The sequence below is a fragment of the Raphanus sativus genome, chromosome 3 (assembly GCF_000801105.2).
Source record: "Raphanus sativus cultivar WK10039 chromosome 3, ASM80110v3, whole genome shotgun sequence".
In the NCBI taxonomy this organism is placed as follows: domain Eukaryota; kingdom Viridiplantae; phylum Streptophyta; class Magnoliopsida; order Brassicales; family Brassicaceae; genus Raphanus; species Raphanus sativus.
Window position 1 is genome coordinate 23,539,349 of NC_079513.1, and position 17,781 is coordinate 23,557,129.

Genomic DNA, 17,781 nt, shown 5'->3' on the forward strand with positions numbered 1-17,781 from the left:
ATTAAAAGGAGAGCACAAAATTAGATTAACCATTAGTTTTCCATTATATTTACATTGTCATGTCACTGGGGTATTAAATGAAGTTATATTTAAGTATGCATGTTTTTCATAATTTAAATAATAATTTAAGCATTTAATGTCTTTTCTTAATTTTTTTTTGAAACAGTCTTTTCTTAATTTAAATAATAGATTTCCTTAATAAAATTTTAACCAAAATAGATTTCCTAATATATTTCATATTAACATATTAATTATTTTAATGTTTATTAGTAATAAATAGTAAAATAAAAATCACACATTATAATCAATTTATATAACATATAAATAAAATACAAAGTAACTTATTCATATATTATTAGCATAATGCTTTTATAATATAAGTCCAATTAGTTATAAATATAAGATTTGTTTATATGATACACTGTGATATAATAAACGATTAAATCACAAAATATAATTATTTTAAAATATATAATTATTGATGTAATGTTTGATATAGAGATCAATAATGTATAAATTATATTTCGGCTTTTGAATTTGCTGAGGTCTTAGAGTTGATGGAAAAGAATTTGTCGACTATGAATAGTAGTTTTATTAATATTTTTTGTAGTAGGTTTATTAATATTTTTATCTAGAAAATTCAGTCTCTTTCAAAATAAAAATAAAAATAAAAACCAAAATTCTCGAAGACTAAAGTAATCTGATAAACCATAATATTTAATAAGGAAAATAAAATTCTGGATTGATAACCATCATCTGCTTGTAGATCTTCTATATATTGAATATCATCTACATAAACCAAAGCTCCACAAAGGTCTAATAGAAACATAGAAACATAGAAAAATGGTTACACATAATTAGTTCGACTATAGATTATAATATGACAACTAAAGTATAAAAACGACTGCATCAAAACATTTAAATACATTTTCTGTAAGAAATAGACTGCATCCAACGACATATCTATTTATATACTGTGAAAATAGGGTATAGGACGATCGTAATGCATATTCTCTAGGCTTACTAATTATTTTCCTTTTGTGAAATTAGTATATTGAATCAAAGATACAAAAACTAGTATTGTTAAATTAGTGGTACATATTACATTAATATTTTCCTTAACACACACTATAATCAAGATTTGATATGGGTGATAATTCTCATAAAAGTTAGAAAAAAAAAGATACTTCTCAAAGAACCCGAGGAGGAAGGTCGATAAAACCTACTCAAAAAGTCAAACAAAATGTCCAAGAGATGCAATGGACAACAGTGAGAGGACTAAAACACAGGGGACGGGGAAGCCGAGGGGCGACGAGTCCGTGGATCACCACCATTTTAGGAGTTGAGAGAGTCATCTCAAGATCTTCTATTTACTACTTTTCTCGTCTTTTTGTTTCAAATGTATGATTTTTCAATTGTAAGATGTTGTCTAACAATTGTAAACTTTGTAACTTTAAAATTTAGTGCACCAAATTTTAGTCCCAAAAACACCGTTTTATTCACACTTACACTACGCAGTCGGCGGTCATTCTTTTAAGAATAAAGGTTTGAGTTGTCATTCTACATATTACACACCAAATGTCGCAGCACATCATTCAATTAGTTATACGGCTAATTGTAAGAGTTTTTTTGTGCCATATAATGCAATTCCGCTGCTATTAAGATCTTTGGTTTTGTAAGCACAAATCAGATTTTTGGCTTTCTTCCAAAAAAATAAAATGCTATAGTGACGACATTACTGAAGTTTTTTCATCTTCCTCTAACTGCAACAATCACAGGAAAAGTACCAAACCGAGATTGTCTCTAATTAATTTTAGGATCTCTTAATTATTATGGTAAGCGTTATCACTTACTCCCTGCGTTTCAGAATGATTCACGTTTTAGAAAAAAATTGTTTTTAAAAGATTCATATTTACATTTTTAATGTATGTAATAATAGCAAATTTTAAATTTCAAAAACATTAATTCTGTTCGCTGAATTTTGATTGGTGAAAAATCATAGTAAATAGTTAAACACAAAAAAATAATGCATTTATGATCAAAATTTTCCATATTTTTTAAGAAGTGTGAAATCTAGAACATACATCTTTTTGAAACGGAGGGAGTATTAATCACCTTTCAATTCTTAAACGTAGTTCTTTTTTAAAAAAGCTTAAACGTAGTGATTGTTGTTAATGCTAAAAGTTTGAAAAACCGAAGTGAGATAATATATAAATAAAAGAACACATAAACTTCCAAAAGAGATATATATTTACATTCTATAACACATCTTTTTCACATAATCAAAACTCATGGACACTCTTATAATGGTATCGATCATGACCCTAGTGCTCTTTGTTAGCTCTGAATCCGCACGAGCCGCCACTCTGATTGTATCCAACCAGATGCAGAGACATGCTAATGTTTCCGTTTTCGTAACGTGCCAGGGCACAAGTCCTAGGATCTCTGAATCCATACCTTTGGGTCAAGTCTCGTTGATAAAGATCCCACCCACTAGCGGACAAAATGCGACTGATGATATCTCACCCGTTGCTGGAGAAAATGATAAACCGGCAAGATCTAGAGTGTCGCAGTGGGCATTTTGCGTTGGAACATTTGGGGGTGAAGCACAATTCTCGCCCGCTGAGAGGATGTACCGTTTGTACAATTCAGACAAAGGTTCTACGGTGAGTATAGTCGTTGCAAAAGACGATGGGTTTTACTGTTGGGACAATGACAAGAATTTTTGGTATAGGTGTACTATGATCATTTTCATCTAATTGTTTCAAATTTACGTTTCAATTTTAAATGTTATATTTTCGTATACTATATATTGTTAACATTTGAATAAATTAACCCATTAATGAAACATTATCTTGGAAATGAAATAGTATGGTTACTGAAAATACTTTATGGTTTAAATAAAGTGACAGAATTTTTTGCTTAAAACACAAACATATCATTTATTGTTAAAATATCTCAACAGTCAGGCTTGGACAACCTCTAAGAAACTCGAGACTAGGAACACGCTTATTATTTTCTTAGACATTTTAATTATTGACGGACTATCATCGCATTAGTCGGAGTAACCAGCTGTCCTTGGATCCAATTCTTGAGCATTTGTAAGGAAGCTTTTGGCTGATCCATCGGGACCAAATGTCCAGCATCGTGAACCTGTCCCAAAATTAAAATTTATAAAAAAATATGTATAAGAAAGTATATCTTTAATCGCATGTTACATAAAAACTAGGTATATATATATATATATATGTGTTCATCAGTTTCTTTGGGTTTACCTTAAGAAAAGTGAGAGGACCGTGATTCTTCATTAAACCGGCTTATTTACCATCTACGAGGAATGGCACTGTCTTGGCTGATCCAAAATCCTTCTGGCCTGACCAATTCATCTGCTTGACCCACCTGGAGTTTCCTATATAAACAGAGAAAATGAACCAAGTAAACTGCAAAGCCCAAAAAGTTCAAACTAACAAGAACAAAAACATATGGTGGCAATTATGATCAATCTTACCAAGCCAATTGCAAATGAAATCATATTCCCCGGCATAAACGAGAAGATTGATTCCATCTTAGACAAGAGATGGGATCTTAACCTCAAGATTAATCATCACATCCTCTGTCATTGCCTCATGAACGTTTCAAAAAAATAATGCATTTATTATCAAAATTTTCCATATTTTTTTAAGAAGTGTGAAATCTAGAACATTCATCTTTTTGTAACGGGGGAGTATTAATCACCTTTCAATTCTTAAACATAGTTCTTTTTTAAAAAAGCTTAAACGTAGTGATTGTTGTTAATGCTAAAAGTTCGAGAAACCGAAGTGAGATAATATATAAATAAAAGAACACATAAACTTCCAAAAGAGATATATATTTACATTCTATAACACATCTTTTTCACATAATCAAAAGTCATGGACACTCTTATAATGGTATCGATCATGACCCTAGTGCTCTTTGTTAGCTCTGAATCCGCACGAGCCGCCACTCTGATTGTATCCAACCAGATGCAGAGACGTGCTAATGTTTCCGTTTTTGTAACGTGCCAGGGCACAAGTCCTAGGATCTCTGAATCCATACCTTTGGGTCAAGTCTCGTTGATAAAGATCCCACCCACTAGCGGACAAAATGCGACTGATGATATCTCACCCGTTGCTGGAGAAAATGATAAACCGGCGAGATCTAGAGTGTCGCAGTGGGCATTTTGCGTTGGAACATTTGGGGGTGAAGCACAATTCTCGCCCGCTGAGAGGATGTACCGTTTGTACAATTCAGACAAAGGTTCTACGGTGAGTATAGTCGTTGCAAAAGATGATGGGTTTTACTGTTGGGACAATGACAAGAATTTTTGGTATAGGTGTACTATGATCATTTTCATCTAATTGTTTCAAATTTACGTTTCAATTTTAAATGTTATATTTTCGTATACTATATATTGTTAACATTTGAATAAATTAACCCATTAATGAAACATTATCTCGGAAATGAAATAGTATGGTTACTGAAAATACTTTATGGTTTAAATAAAGTGACAGAATTTTTTGCTTAAAACACAAACATATCATTTATTGTTAAAATATCTCAACAGTCAGGCTTGGACAACCTCTAAGAAACTCGAGACTAGGAACACGCTTATTATTTTCTTAGACATTTTAATTATTGACGGACTATCATCGCATTATTCGGAGTAACCAGCTGTCCTTGGATCCAATTCTTGAGCATTTGTAAGGAAGCTTTTGGCTGATCCATCGGGACCAAATGTCCAGCATCGTGAACCTGTCCCAAAATTAAAATTTATAAAAAAGATGTATAAGAAAGTATATCTTTAATCGCATGTTACATAAAAACTAGGTTTATATATATATATATATGTTCATCAGTTTCTTTGGGTTTACCTTAAGAAAAGTGAGAGGACCGTGATTCTTCATTAAACCGGCTTCTTTACCATCTACGAGGAATGGCACTGTCTTGGCTGATCCAAAATCCTTCTGGCCTGACCAATTCATCTGCTCGACCCACCTGGAGTTTCCTATATAAACAGAGAAAATGAACCAAGTAAACTGCAAAGCCCAAAAAGTTCAAACTAACAAAAACAAAAACATATGATGGCAATTATGATCAATCTTACCAAGCCAATTGCAAATGAAATCATATTCCCCGGCATAAACGAGAAGATTGATTCCATCTTCGACAAGAGATGGGATCTTAACCTCAAGATTAATCATCACATCCTCTGTCATTGCCTCATGAACATTACCTGTGCACAACTCCCATTTGTTCTCCCCAACTCCTAAAACTTTCCGTACGTTTTCTTGGTTCAAGAATTTTTCCACATTCGAATTGTCATAACACTGCGGCCCCACACATATTTTCCTCACGTCGTAGTACTTCAAAATAAACAGAGAAACTATAGTTAGTAAAAGAAATAACCAATTTTAAAAAGAAAAGCAAAAACACGTCAATTCGAATCCTTACGTTCATGTCTTTGTTTTCTAAACATATCTGGTCAGGGATTTGTTCGCAGATATACAAAGAAGAATTACAAGCTGAACCACCATCACGATCTGAAAATAGCAAAATAAGAATACTTTTTTTTATTCAGAACCAAATCCGACAGAATTCAAATGAAGGTTTATTAATATAAATTACTGCATATTCTTATGGAACTTTGGCAGTCTACGTAAACTTGGTTGAGACTTTCATGATCAGATTGGGAGATTAACTTCATTTCCAGTGCATAATCCGCATATGCTCCATACTGGATCTCTGGGTTGGTCATACCGTTACCAATCGCCAAACCCTTGTTTTTAACCAAATTCGAACAAGAAACTTCTAGTTAATATAAGAAGAAAAATAAATAGACAGCTTTACAAAGAAATTGTTCCTAGTAGGAACTTGTGAGGGTTTAAAACAGAGGATTCATAGAGACTTACTTTCAGGTTTATTGGAATGCCTTCCTTCTTCTTGTTTCCACTGCGGATGCGAGAAGCTAAAGCCGGAATGTAATGACCAGCATATGATTCACCAGTGATATAGAAATCATTCTTCCCGAGTTGTGGATGCTCCTTGAAAAAAGCCTACCAAATTTCAAAAGAGAACCACACAAGTCACTATAGTTTATAGTTCAAAGAACATGTTTTCAACACTTTTTTAAGAAGAAACAACGATGGAACCTGAAGAAAATCGTAAAGGTCATTGCTCACGCCAGTCTCATTGTGACGGAGAAGGCTAGTGTCCGACATGTTACTGAAACCAGTCCCAACTGGTTGGTCGACGTAAATTATATTAGAGACCTGTTAAACAAAAAAAAAGTTAGGTGAATCACATTAGTTAATAACGTTTCTTGACTGACAAGAAAGGCATTTATTTAATTGAAAAAGAACCATAACCTTGTCCCAACTATACGGGTTCCAAGAGAGGGAGAGATTCTCCGAGATAGCGAATGGACCGTTCTCAGTGAACAGAGCCAAACTGCCGCTGCAACCCGGTCCACCGGTTAGCCAGAGTACAACTGGATCGGTAACGTTGTTCTTTGACTCAAAGAAGAAGTAGAACATTCTGTGGAAATCAGAATGAGAAACGTCATCAAATATTTTAAATGCGTTATATATAAAAAATCACGATTCAAAAATCCACCTTGCTGGTTTTGAATGCTCGAGTGTGTAATAACCAGCGTGACGTGCTAGTTCATCCACGGAGGGATCGCTGTAAACGTTTTCTTGTTTTGAAGACAAGACAACAAAAAAGACAAGGAAGAGCAGAAAGAAATTTATGACTTGCATGTTTTGTTTTTAAGTTTGATATCTTCTTTGTAGGAAGAAATGAGTTTGAAGTGTAACTAAGGAATCATGATCATCTCTGCTTTTATAGAGTCGGTTCCTTAATTTTATTTATATTTATTGATTGATAAAAATATATATAAGAGGACATGCAATCGAAACTCATCCCACGAAAGATTAAATGAAGATGGATGGTTTTTGGAACAACCCATATGTAAGTTATTTTCTAATTAAAGAACACCACATATGTCATGTTATTCAGAAAAGAGATGGATGCATGTAAATATGAACATACCGAACCAGTATAATATCTCATTAGTAACGTTATATGAATTCTTGTAGGTGTTTACTTGGGTATACTATACGTCTATACCTATCTAATTATTGAATGCTATATTTGTTTTACTCTAATGATTACTTGTAGTTCGACTTTGTGAAGGTTGAGGTATAGTTCGACTTTGTGAAGGTTGAGGTGTCGTGATCTGCTTTTGCATGCAACATCATGACAACAATTCAGTCAAAAAAAAACTTAATGACAACAATACATAAGCTTTTTTCTCACTCGCAAGCAAATAAAAAGAATACATATTTTCATATAATAACTAAAACATTAGAATTTAGAAAGCTATATAATTCGGAATACTGCGATATAGGTATCCTTCTTAAGAAGCTGAGTATTAATATCCTATGAAGAAGACATTCTCAACATTAGCTTAGGGCCAAAGGCTTTAAAAGTAATTTAGGGGCCAATTAAGACTTGTTGAGGACTTATGTGTACTGGTAATGACTAATTATTATATTAATAATTATACTTCGATAATTCAAATGTTTTTCGTGAATTTATTTACTTGTCCTTCTCTTTCTTTCTTGTTAGATACTTGTGATTTTTTTTTCTAAATCAATTTTTTTTTGTATATGATGCCAAAAAATTTTTTTGTTACTTCTAGTCCTTCAAATTTTAAAGTCGGCTCTGCTCTACAATATTGATTCCAAACAAAACATGTGTGATGTGTCTTACAACCAAACATGGGGCCAGTTTGTTCATTGATCCTTCCTTAGGATCCTAATTAAATTTTGAGTGTGAACGATCGGGTAAATTGTCAAACATTGCACGAGGTTGAACTATGCATACAAGTTGCTTTCGACATTATGATATCCAGTCTTAAAAGGAAAAAGGAATAAATCTAGAGATATATTGTTTCCAAAAGAATAAACTCTTTTTGATGCTCTAATGCTTTTTTGTCGTTTTGGAATTAAGTGTTGGTATAAACAAAGACAGCGAATGAATTTACGATTCTACATATGTTAATGTGTTAATATGGCTATGACTATCTCAGTATATAGTATGCACTCAGCCATCTTTAGATAATGCAGGTGATGATCATGATCAACTAAGCTCGTTAGATGGTTCTTTGAAAACACGAGGTTGGTTCGGTGTCATATATTAGCATTCGGATTATCACATAATCTACCGATAGCTATATCACCATTTTATCATTATCGCCTAAACATGTATATATTGCTCCAACACATATTTAAAGTGGATACTAAACCGAAATCCAAAACTCGGTTTCTCAACCACTGAACCATTAGTGTATAGGAGTTTCGGATGAAATGCGATGAAAAAAAAAGAAAAATTTGTTACCAAAAGACAGCTTATGATTACAATGTATACTGTAATTCAATTATATATTATACAATACACATCAATCGCCTTATGTTCTCATCACCTTTCGAATCAATAAAAATCGTATATAAAAAGAGTCAACTGAATCAAGTTAGGATCTAACTTTAGCGAGCCGAGCTCGAATTTCCTCCAGTTCTTCCTCATCATCAACACCTTCTGCGATTGCCTCTTCCTGCAAAAAAAAAAATCGCAGCTTATTCTTTCAGAATATAATCTCGTAATCAAGCAGTTGCATTTTGCTTTTACCTCGCGGGAAGTGCTGGCCTTCTGTGCAGGCACCTTTATCCTTTCCTTCCTGACAGCTTCTGGAAGCTCAGCAGCGGTTTCTCCAGCAATAGCAGTCAATACTTTATCGACCTCTTCGTCGATCTCTTCTTCCATATCCTCTGAATCTAGTGCGTTGTCAATGGCCTCGTTCACAAACTCCTCAATAACTCCAGCCTGCATATCAAAGCATCAAACAAACAAACAGAAAAAATCATTAATGGATTTAATATAAGATGATACTAATATGTTGAGAGAAAGGGAAAATAAATAAAGGTTTACCTTAGTCATCTCTTTGCTGAACTCCTGCATAGTAGCAGCCATTTGTGGTGCCTTCATGAGATTATTGACAAGCTTCATAACCTCTGCGCTCTTGGACAGATGTCCAACTGTTCGAGCAACAGCTGAAATGTTCAAGGAAAGGATATTTGTGTGTTAGAGAATAAGAAGTAACTAATAACACAATCACATTGCAAAACAGTAAGCTGTTTATTACCAACACTTTCTCCGAGGTGCATTGATATGGAATTCATCTGGGCCTTGTTTTCATATAAACGGTTAACTGTTCTTCTCGCACTCACAATCTCCTTAGCAAGCGCCTTGTGAACAACACCCATAGAATAAGAATCAGCCAAAGATTTACCAAAAAAAAAAACTAACTTTTAAGAAGTCTACCTTTGCTGAGACTATATCGTTACGCTTAGCAGCTTCTTTAATAGCCTTCTGAACTGTTTTCTCTTCTTTCTGTATATCTGAAAAAAAACGATAAAATCTCAAAAATTCATCATAGATTCTTCTAACCTAACCCAGCTCAGACGATTCAAATTGAATCAAAATCATATCCCAAAACCGATTCAGATTGATTTTTCCTCAATTAAGGTGCGATCGAACAAACCCATCAACCTAATTTCAAATAGGTTAATCGAATTTTCCGTGAATCTAAAAACCCTAAATTTATCAACGAGAGGAAGAGAAGAACCTCGGATTTGGCGTTCGATGTTACGGCACTCTTGACGAAGCTTGCGTTGCCAATCACGCAAGAGTTGCTTCGGATCAGGCTTCGGCTTTATCAGGTTCATCACTTTCTCCATTCTTTCTGACTTTCCTGCTCCGTTTGTTTTTAATTTCACAAGAATATGATCTGTTTTGCTCCCAATGTTATGTCCAAAGAACCAAAAAGTAAACTTTTTTTTTTGCCTGGAGAACCAAAAAAGTAATTTAAACACAAAACCAATAGTTGTTGTCTTGTCTTAAGCTTAGGTTTCTGTTTCGTAACTAAAAAAGGATAAATCATATTCCTATACAGGGGAGTATCAAAATACTCTTAAATTTAGGCCTGTGGAGTATGGTTGGGTTCAGCCCAGCATAATATAGAGCCTTAAGATCGAACATAACTAGGGCCTTTTAGCAAAACTAATTGGAGGCCCTTTTATGTGATTTTGTTTATAGGTCTAATAAGATCAGGGCCCCTCCTCTCATGTCTCTCTCAGCAAATTGTACTTGGACCAGTGACCATATCAATATCCATTGTAAAGGAGATATGTCACTTTCGTTCTAAACAAAATTATTCACATAATTATCAATTTTTGCAATAAACAACACAACATTGTGTTATAGTAATAGTATCAGTTTTGGACACAGCCTCGCCGGTTTCTAAACGTTTCAGCTCCATAATATTCTAAAGGGATCAGATGTACTGTTTTAGTGATAACTACTAGACGTGAGGTGGGACTACAAACAATGTAACAAACTGTGTATTTATTAGTTCAACTCATTAAATTTAGAGTTTTTAACACTCAGGGTCACAGGTTCACATTATGAGTTTTTCCCTGACACATTTATTGGGTATAATGCATTTTCTGACACACTAGCTGTCTCTTACCACATTTCTCTCTCTTTCATATTCCCCCATACAACTCCACCCTTTTGTTATATCTTTATTCACTGCTTTTCAGTTTTTCGCTGCAAATATGTAGATACCAATACAATACATTGATTCTTATTTATTTTATTAACAATTAAATTGAAGAATTATTTCTTTTACAGAAAGGATATCAAAAGCTAACCGAGTGATCAAACATATAGTTGTAAATTCCTGAGATAAGACTAAACTCGTGTTAATTAGATAGCGTTACTATTACTGGATTTTAAACCAAAGTTGAGATTTAACCCTGCATGCATTACGATCTACAAGTCAATTTTTATATTCAAAGAATCGAATGCCTACTCATACAAAAGAATTACACATCAGCATACTTTACACTTTCACTTCCCTGAGGGCACATGCTGATCCACTCAATGATAGCCAGCTCAGCCAACATCTCACGTGTCCGACTTAAGCCTCTCACGTTATGGACCCCGCACCAAGACATTCCAGTTACCAATATCGAAAGAGTCAAAAATATCCAGCCTAGCATCCATTTCGCGACAGCATCTTACGTGTCAACATTTCATTGGCTCAAAACCCTTGACCTTCTGTAAGACCGATCTAGTTTCCTCGACAACGCATCGAGAATATTCCACGTAGCATCTCCTTCCATCATCGGCACATTGTACAAGAGGGCCCGCTTAAACGCCGGCTCACGCAAGTTTCGCTGTATCATTGACAAATTGGTCGCGGTCACGTGTTCCAATATCTTGCGTAGATTCCTCACGTCTTTCTCCGCCACCGTGAGAGATATCTCCGACCACCGCACCGTCTCAGAGAACGGTAACCGAATCCCATCTGCGATAACCACGGGGACGCAACCCAACACGGCGGATTCCACTAGACGTGGACTCCACGGGGCCCACCCGAGAGGACAAAGACAAAACACGGACCGCAAGATCTCCTCTCGGTATCCAGCAAACCGGTGCCGGTTAAGATGGAACCGTCTTCTCCCGCCGTATTTCTTCAGAATCGCCGTTCTCACTCCCCTATACGTCGAGAAGTGGCCATTTTAGTAATTAATTAACGACAAAATAAACACAAAATGTGAAAGTCAACGAGAAAACAAGAAAAAAGAGGATTCGCTACGCACGCACTTGCTGTAAAAGCGTCCGCTAATATTCTTAGGGTTGACTTCCATCTTCCCCCGGAAAAACGCCCATATGTCTCGCCGTCTGTTCGCCGGAGATCTGTCTATTGCTCTCTGTACACTCTCAGGCGAAATATAAGGCGGGATCACCACGTGCTCTGCTTCTTGACATGGATGCTTGTAGTTTACTCCAAACGTCTGTAAAATGATCGAGTTCTTCATAAATTCGGGAATGCCTGCTTCAATGGCCATATCCTCCTACACAAAAAAAATATCAAGAATCAAAAATCAGTTTTCTCTAGAAAAAATGTATAAAATCTAAAAAATTTAAAAATCAGTTTCCTCTAAAATCTGTATTCAAATTAAAACATCTCAAAAATCAGTTTTTCCTCTAAAAATCTATATAAAAATTAAAAATTTCAAAAATTAAATTTTCTCTAAACAATCTGTATTTTTTTGTTAAATTAAAATTAAAAATTTAAAACTTTATACGAAATTAATGAACTGGGGATGTTACCATGGCGTGGAAGCATGCACCGAAGTCATGCGAAGCTACGAACACATGGTCGGAGCCTCGAGTTCTGTTCCAAAACGGGTAACTGTCGGAAATAAAATCAACGGCGGAGGAGATGAGGGAGCGAGCGTGGGTCAGAGAAGGGAAGCCGTTGGCGGTGGAGAAGTTGCAGGAGACGTACACGGGGACGAAGAAGAAGTCAGCTTCTTCCGGTTTCAGCGTACGGACGGAGGAGTCGGAGAGAAGCGCACGGTGGATGGCTACCTCAGCCGCGAAGAGGTGACTGGCGCACCGGTCCGAAGCCGTGACCCAGTCGGCGTTGAATCTCGCCGGTAAGTCGTATACGTAAATCTTCATCCCGCTGAACGCAGACGCGTGAGCTTGTTTGACAATGGCGGAGGATTCGATGAGGGCGTGAGACGGGAGAGACGACGACGTTTTGTGGTTAGAGATGATATTTCTAGTTGTAATGGTGGTTGAAGACGGTGATGATTGGTCTCCGGCGAAGTAAGATGTGAAGAAATAGAGAGAGAGGAAAAACCAGAGGATCCATCTGTAATAATGTCTGAAGAAGACGATAAAGAGGTTGTTTCCTCCTCTGTTGTTGTTGTTGTGATTTAGCTGCATATTGACGATGAAGGCTGTCTTTTTCTTCGTCTTGTTGGCGATAGGTCTCTTTATGTCAAGCGACATTGCTTTCTCTTAGAATTAGAAATCAAGGGAGAGAGAGATTTGGAGAAATGTAGAGAAAGAAAGAGACTTTCTCAAGAATGAATCGTCATAGTAACTTTTTTTTTTATTATTACATTTAGATCAATATTGGTGATCTGGTTCTTATCATTCTCTCCTGTCATGGGTTTGGTTCGATTCCAGTGGAATCAAATAAGATAACATTCAGAAATAACATGACTTTTTCAACAAAGAAAAAATAAGAAAAAAGATAATTAATTTTTCAGATTACAGAGAGAGAAGATGCAATGGAGCAGAATGGAGCTCGGCAATGGTCTCGGGTTCATCGCTTTGGTCGAGTCTTGTAAACATAGCAGTAATTTTGAAATTACTGTAACACCCCCGAAGGCTCTTGTAATGATTACTTTGCGTATTTGGTAAGTTGGGGGGCTGTTTTTGATCCCGTGAGGCGTGAAGGGTACATGTGCCTCATAAATGATCTCTTGATAAGCTAATGAGTAATGACAGTGTTGCTTTGGATATTTTTACCTAATTATTGAAAGGTGTTTGTTTCTTTTTTTTTTTTATCAAAGAAAGGTGTTTGTGTCTGTGGTAGATACTAGCTGGAAGTTTTATTTAACAGTTAAATTGTTGATAAATTTACTCATATAACTCACATGTGGTTGTATTAAGTTATAGCCTTATCATATGGTACATCATCCAGACTAAACTTCCCCAAATTAATGAAATTGTTTCTTTTTTAAATGTTATTTAAAAGGATGAATATACATAAGAAAAATACGAACATTGTTGATCTTCACGGGAAATTGTCTGATATTTATTGGCTACTTCAGTGAGTGTCACGTACGGCACTTCCTAACCAGATGAAGCCAAACATACATCGTACTTTATCCTAAACTAGTAGTATAAAAATAAAACAAAAAAAACTAGTAGTATAAAATACCGTTTTCGTATCTACAAAATTGAAACTACTAATATGTACTCTAGCAAATACATGTGTATACATTATAGCGTGGGGCTTTAAAGAGGCTCAAAGGGCATCTAAAAGCATACAAGGGTACTGGCCACTGGGTGGAGGGGAGAAAGTGTGCACCACATTTACAAACAAAAAGGTACATTTTAAAAATCCTTTGTCTTGGCAAGGTTATTCAATTAAGTTTCTTTTGTAAGACATAAAGCCCAACAAGCCCAGCTCAAGTCTATCTCTCCCGCCAAGCCCATTCTACATTTGAAAACCTGCAACAAGAAAGACAAAACAGAGGGAAGTACCGCAAAGCATCAACAGCTAGTATTCAACAACTTTGATCCTCTCTTGTCTCTTACGGAAGACTAATTACCTTTACAGGCTGTGTAGATAAGATTAGGGCTTGGCTCTAGATCCTTCTCCTTTGCTATATAACCTTGTTATGTCACTGAGATAATCAATAAAGGAAAATAATATTCAGTCACATAAAGCTTTCATCTTTACCTCTTTCTTATGGTATCAGAGCCCCTGAAACCTTAACAGGTCTAAGATGGCGGATCTGTATCCACTTCCGAGCAACGTTCACATCCTTCACTCTGTCACGCTGAAGCTGACGGATGGGAACTACCTGCTCTGGAAAACCCAAATCGAATCTCTCCTCTCAAGTCAGAAGCTTATCGGCTTCGTATACGATTAGTCACATGATATATTAAAATAAATAACAACTGCAGGTCGTAGTGACATCAATAACAACCTGCAACATGTGACTTTCATTGCTTAGTTATAGTGATGTTTTCGCATTTCAAGAATAACAAACGACTTTAAGCTATAATATAGTATCTATCTGCTATTCTAAATATATATAGTTATGTGTTAAACACTTCAAAACATCCAACATGGTTAAACGAAGGATTTGCTGAGTAATTGTTTTGCAGTTATAATTATTTCCCTATCATAGTGCCAGACTTCCAGTAATGGTCAAATAAATCATCACATAACTAATCATCAACCAAATCATGAAGTAGTCAAGTGGTTAAGACTTAAGAACAGTTAAGAGCACGGATGACGCCTGGGAGGATAGATGTTCGCCATCTTCTTCTACTCTTTAGGCTTTAGGTATATAAATAACTAGATATTTTCCTGCGCAGTTGCGCGGATGGCTAATTTCTTTTTATATATGTTGCAAAATAAAATAAAATATTTTCTAAAAAAAGAAAAGTACAATGACATTAACATATATAGTAAATATTTAAGAGTTACATGTACTAATCAAATTTTATTTAAGCGTTACTTTGGAATTATATGTTGACAAAACAAAATAATTGACTTTAGCAACAAAACTATACATGTAGTTAAAGTAACTAAAAGACTAATCCAAATAGCTTTAAAATAGTTAAACAGTTTACACATTATTATTTATTTATTTTTGCTTAAACAATTTACACATTATTTGCTAGATTATTATCTTGCTCTTGTTAGTAACTTATCTTTGCTTAAACAACTATTTAATTATTGCGTTCTACTATCTTCATCAGTAGATAATTATGCAAATCTAATTAAAATATATATTATTAAAATCACATGTATGTGAGCACTATATAACATAAAAATGCATGAATGTAAATCAATTAACAAAACGAACATGTAAAATAACAAAGTCAGCATATAACCAAAAGAATGATAATTTGCATAAGAGTAATTACCAATGTCATTTTCACGTTCTTCATCAGTGGTAAGAAGATGACGTATCCTTTCTTTTTCCCTATAATGAACATAATAACATAAACTTCTCAGTGGACTTTGATAAAAAAAAGCCGACACTTCTCAGTAAAGAAAATTCAAAATCATTGAAAGTTTTTTATAGCTGACTGAAAGAAAATATCAAAACACTCATGTTAGTTGTCTTTTTTGTCTTCCTTAGAAATAAGCCACTCAGCAATCTTTTTTTTTGTTTGTCAAAGAAAAAAAAAGAAAAAGAGAGAATTAATCTACCTCAAAAAACAATTTATATAAGAGAGTCCTAAAAATTATTGTTACTTCAATTGTTGTTGACAAATGCTTTGATTTCTATTCGTTTTGTGTAGAATTAAGCCGAGGAAACTCAATTGAAATCTTCAATATGAACTATGCAAAAAAGAGTAGTTACAAAAGTGTGTAAGATTTTGATCACAAAGTGTGTGTACCTTTTCATCCACAAGGATAGCTTGCATTCCCAGAACAACTTTAGATGTAGTCCCAAATCCGAGAGACCATCACTCTGATTTTCCATTTTTTGAGATGAATTGAACAGGCAAATAGAAGTACTCCAGTGGCATCTTCAACCTAAGTTCTGGAGAGAGAGAAATGATTATGTATTAGAGAAAAGGAGAAGAATGTTTCTAAAAAAATTGATAGAAAGCATAAACTTGAAACACAGCGACAACAGTGAAAAATAGAAAGATGAAACGATGTTGAAAAAGAAAAAGAGAATAACATATAAACTAACTTTGTTCAGAAATAATAATAATGTGTAAACTAACTTCATGGTTGATCGTGCAGTGATAAGTTGAGAATAATTAGGAGATTAGTTTGTATGATAAAAACGTGTAGTTATCAATATTTGTCTCCTTTTATTGTTAAATTAATTTATAGAAAATATTTAAAATAATCTTTGAAGATATAATTGACAAAAACACAAAATTGATATCTAAATTTATATTAATAAGCCGTGTAAAAAGTAATAATATTGAAGTATTGATTATGGATGCATGCACATGGGTAAACGTAATCAATCCTTCATAAATACTCAAAAAAAGAAAACGTTAACTTATATTTGCTGCAGGAAAACTCAAGATTAATAACAATAGAAACTTACTTTCTCTTTGATGATGTTGTAGACACGATGCAATAATGCAATGATTGTTTGTTTATGTAAAATTTTGCCCTAGGTATAATTTAGAGAACATAGCCTTCTAGGTATAATTTAGAGAACATAGCCTTGATTGAGTAGATTAATTTATACTGAAGATAAATAAAATAATTTTAAGTATGTTAACGTGAGTTTTTGAGAAAAATTAGGAATAAAAATAGTCGAAGATTTAGATTGCTGAAAATCAGGAGAAAGAATTTTTTTTTTTTTTAATTTTGTAAAGCTTTTCCACGTGTCAGTATTTTATTCGCTAGGCGACTTGCGCTTTAGTATATAAGAATGCCCACTTGTTAAGACAACAAAGATTACAAAAAAAAAGAACTTAGAAATACAACATTGTGCCTTTCTTTTTTTATGATCTTAATGGTGAAATATCTTACCGTGATTTTGTCTAAAAGAGCCCATGCTTAACCAGTTGACATTGTATGAGACAGACGTCATTAACGTGATTGGTTAAGACTTTAAGTGAATACGATACAAACATTTAGATTTTGTAGTTGTAACGGCGGAAACAAATCTACCTTCACAGCCACATGGATGAGAAAATTCAGCTTTATTTATGGGATATCAAAGTGATTGGACCAATGACAAATGTTTAATTAACAACGGGTTTGTTAAAGTTTTGATGTATTTATCGCTTTAATAGATTTCAGCTACTGATTGGTTGCACTTTATAATCACATAAATAGGCAGTACGAATAACCTATAGTAAATGTAACATTTAATATTGTAACCAACATAATTCACACATTTACCTGTCTAGCCATAAAAGTCTACTTGTATATCTATCTTATTAAAACAGAAACATTCTGTTGGACCTAACATTTATTTTGTAAATTTTTAAATTAAATACACATTTATACTTTATAGTTAAACATACATTAAATCACTAATGTTCCTTTCTTTATACTACTATCCATGTTTCCAAACAATATACTTATTTCATTATAATACTATCAAT

At 34.3% G+C, this 17,781-nt stretch overlaps 5 protein-coding genes across 5 annotated transcripts; 2 read left to right on the top strand and 3 right to left on the bottom strand.

Annotated features, from left to right (window-relative positions):
• Positions 1-2,306: 2,306 nt before the first annotated feature.
• Positions 2,307-2,759, top strand: LOC108845547 (uncharacterized). The gene has a single exon (XM_018618739.2). It carries the CDS (start codon positions 2,307-2,309, stop codon positions 2,757-2,759), a length of 453 nt encoding a protein of 150 aa, XP_018474241.2.
• A 1,152-nt stretch (positions 2,760-3,911) lies between these two features.
• Positions 3,912-4,379, top strand: LOC108845548 (uncharacterized). The gene has a single exon (XM_018618740.1). The coding sequence runs from the start codon at positions 3,912-3,914 to the stop codon at positions 4,377-4,379; it is 468 nt and encodes a 155-aa protein (XP_018474242.1).
• Positions 4,380-4,653: 274 nt separating this feature from the next.
• LOC108846593 (serine carboxypeptidase-like 47) lies at positions 4,654-6,779 on the bottom strand. The gene is made up of 9 exons (XM_018619812.2): positions 6,634-6,779; positions 6,387-6,555; positions 6,171-6,290; positions 5,931-6,074; positions 5,647-5,797; positions 5,473-5,561; positions 5,126-5,384; positions 4,893-5,026; positions 4,654-4,773 (listed from the first exon to the last, which is right to left on the bottom strand). The coding sequence occupies exons 1-9, from the start codon at positions 6,777-6,779 to the stop codon at positions 4,654-4,656; spliced, it is 1,332 nt and encodes a 443-aa protein (XP_018475314.1).
• A 1,617-nt stretch (positions 6,780-8,396) lies between these two features.
• LOC108844675 (vacuolar protein sorting-associated protein 24 homolog 1) lies at positions 8,397-9,964 on the bottom strand. Its single transcript, XM_018617960.2, has 6 exons — positions 9,707-9,964; positions 9,403-9,479; positions 9,224-9,326; positions 9,010-9,131; positions 8,710-8,904; positions 8,397-8,635 (listed from the first exon to the last, which is right to left on the bottom strand). Exons 1-6 carry the CDS (start codon positions 9,816-9,818, stop codon positions 8,555-8,557), a joined length of 690 nt encoding a protein of 229 aa, XP_018473462.2. The 5' UTR covers positions 9,819-9,964; the 3' UTR covers positions 8,397-8,554.
• Positions 9,965-10,799: 835 nt separating this feature from the next.
• Positions 10,800-13,355, bottom strand: LOC108847077 (probable glucuronoxylan glucuronosyltransferase F8H). The gene is made up of 3 exons (XM_018620248.2): positions 12,262-13,355; positions 11,752-12,002; positions 10,800-11,643 (listed from the first exon to the last, which is right to left on the bottom strand). The coding sequence occupies exons 1-3, from the start codon at positions 12,949-12,951 to the stop codon at positions 11,178-11,180; spliced, it is 1,407 nt and encodes a 468-aa protein (XP_018475750.1). The 5' UTR covers positions 12,952-13,355; the 3' UTR covers positions 10,800-11,177.
• Positions 13,356-17,781: the final 4,426 nt, after the last annotated feature.

What these genes read in the sequence shown, in the direction of transcription:
- LOC108845547 (XM_018618739.2), top strand. Translation starts at nt 2,307, where the DNA reads ATGGTATCGATCATGACCCTAGTGCTCTTTGTTAGCTCTGAATCCGCA.
- LOC108845548 (XM_018618740.1), top strand. Translation starts at nt 3,912, where the DNA reads ATGGACACTCTTATAATGGTATCGATCATGACCCTAGTGCTCTTTGTT.
- LOC108846593 (XM_018619812.2), bottom strand. Translation starts at nt 6,779, where the DNA reads ATGCAAGTCATAAATTTCTTTCTGCTCTTCCTTGTCTTTTTTGTTGTC. An exon ending in GCATTCCAATAAACCTGAAA is followed by an intron (nt 5,798 to 5,930) that starts GTAAGTCTCTAT and finishes GTTAAAAACAAG; the next exon opens with GGTTTGGCGATTGGTAACGG. An exon ending in GTCCTCTCACTTTTCTTAAG is followed by an intron (nt 4,774 to 4,892) that starts GTAAACCCAAAG and finishes ATTTTGGGACAG; the next exon opens with GTTCACGATGCTGGACATTT.
- LOC108844675 (XM_018617960.2), bottom strand. Translation starts at nt 9,818, where the DNA reads ATGGAGAAAGTGATGAACCTGATAAAGCCGAAGCCTGATCCGAAGCAA. An exon ending in TCAGCAAAGAGATGACTAAG is followed by an intron (nt 8,905 to 9,009) that starts GTAAACCTTTAT and finishes TTTGATATGCAG; the next exon opens with GCTGGAGTTATTGAGGAGTT. An exon ending in AGGCCAGCACTTCCCGCGAG is followed by an intron (nt 8,636 to 8,709) that starts GTAAAAGCAAAA and finishes TTTTTTTTGCAG; the next exon opens with GAAGAGGCAATCGCAGAAGG.
- LOC108847077 (XM_018620248.2), bottom strand. Translation starts at nt 12,951, where the DNA reads ATGTCGCTTGACATAAAGAGACCTATCGCCAACAAGACGAAGAAAAAG. An exon ending in GTGCATGCTTCCACGCCATG is followed by an intron (nt 12,003 to 12,261) that starts GTAACATCCCCA and finishes TTTTTTGTGTAG; the next exon opens with GAGGATATGGCCATTGAAGC. An exon ending in AGCGGACGCTTTTACAGCAA is followed by an intron (nt 11,644 to 11,751) that starts GTGCGTGCGTAG and finishes CTCGACGTATAG; the next exon opens with GGGAGTGAGAACGGCGATTC.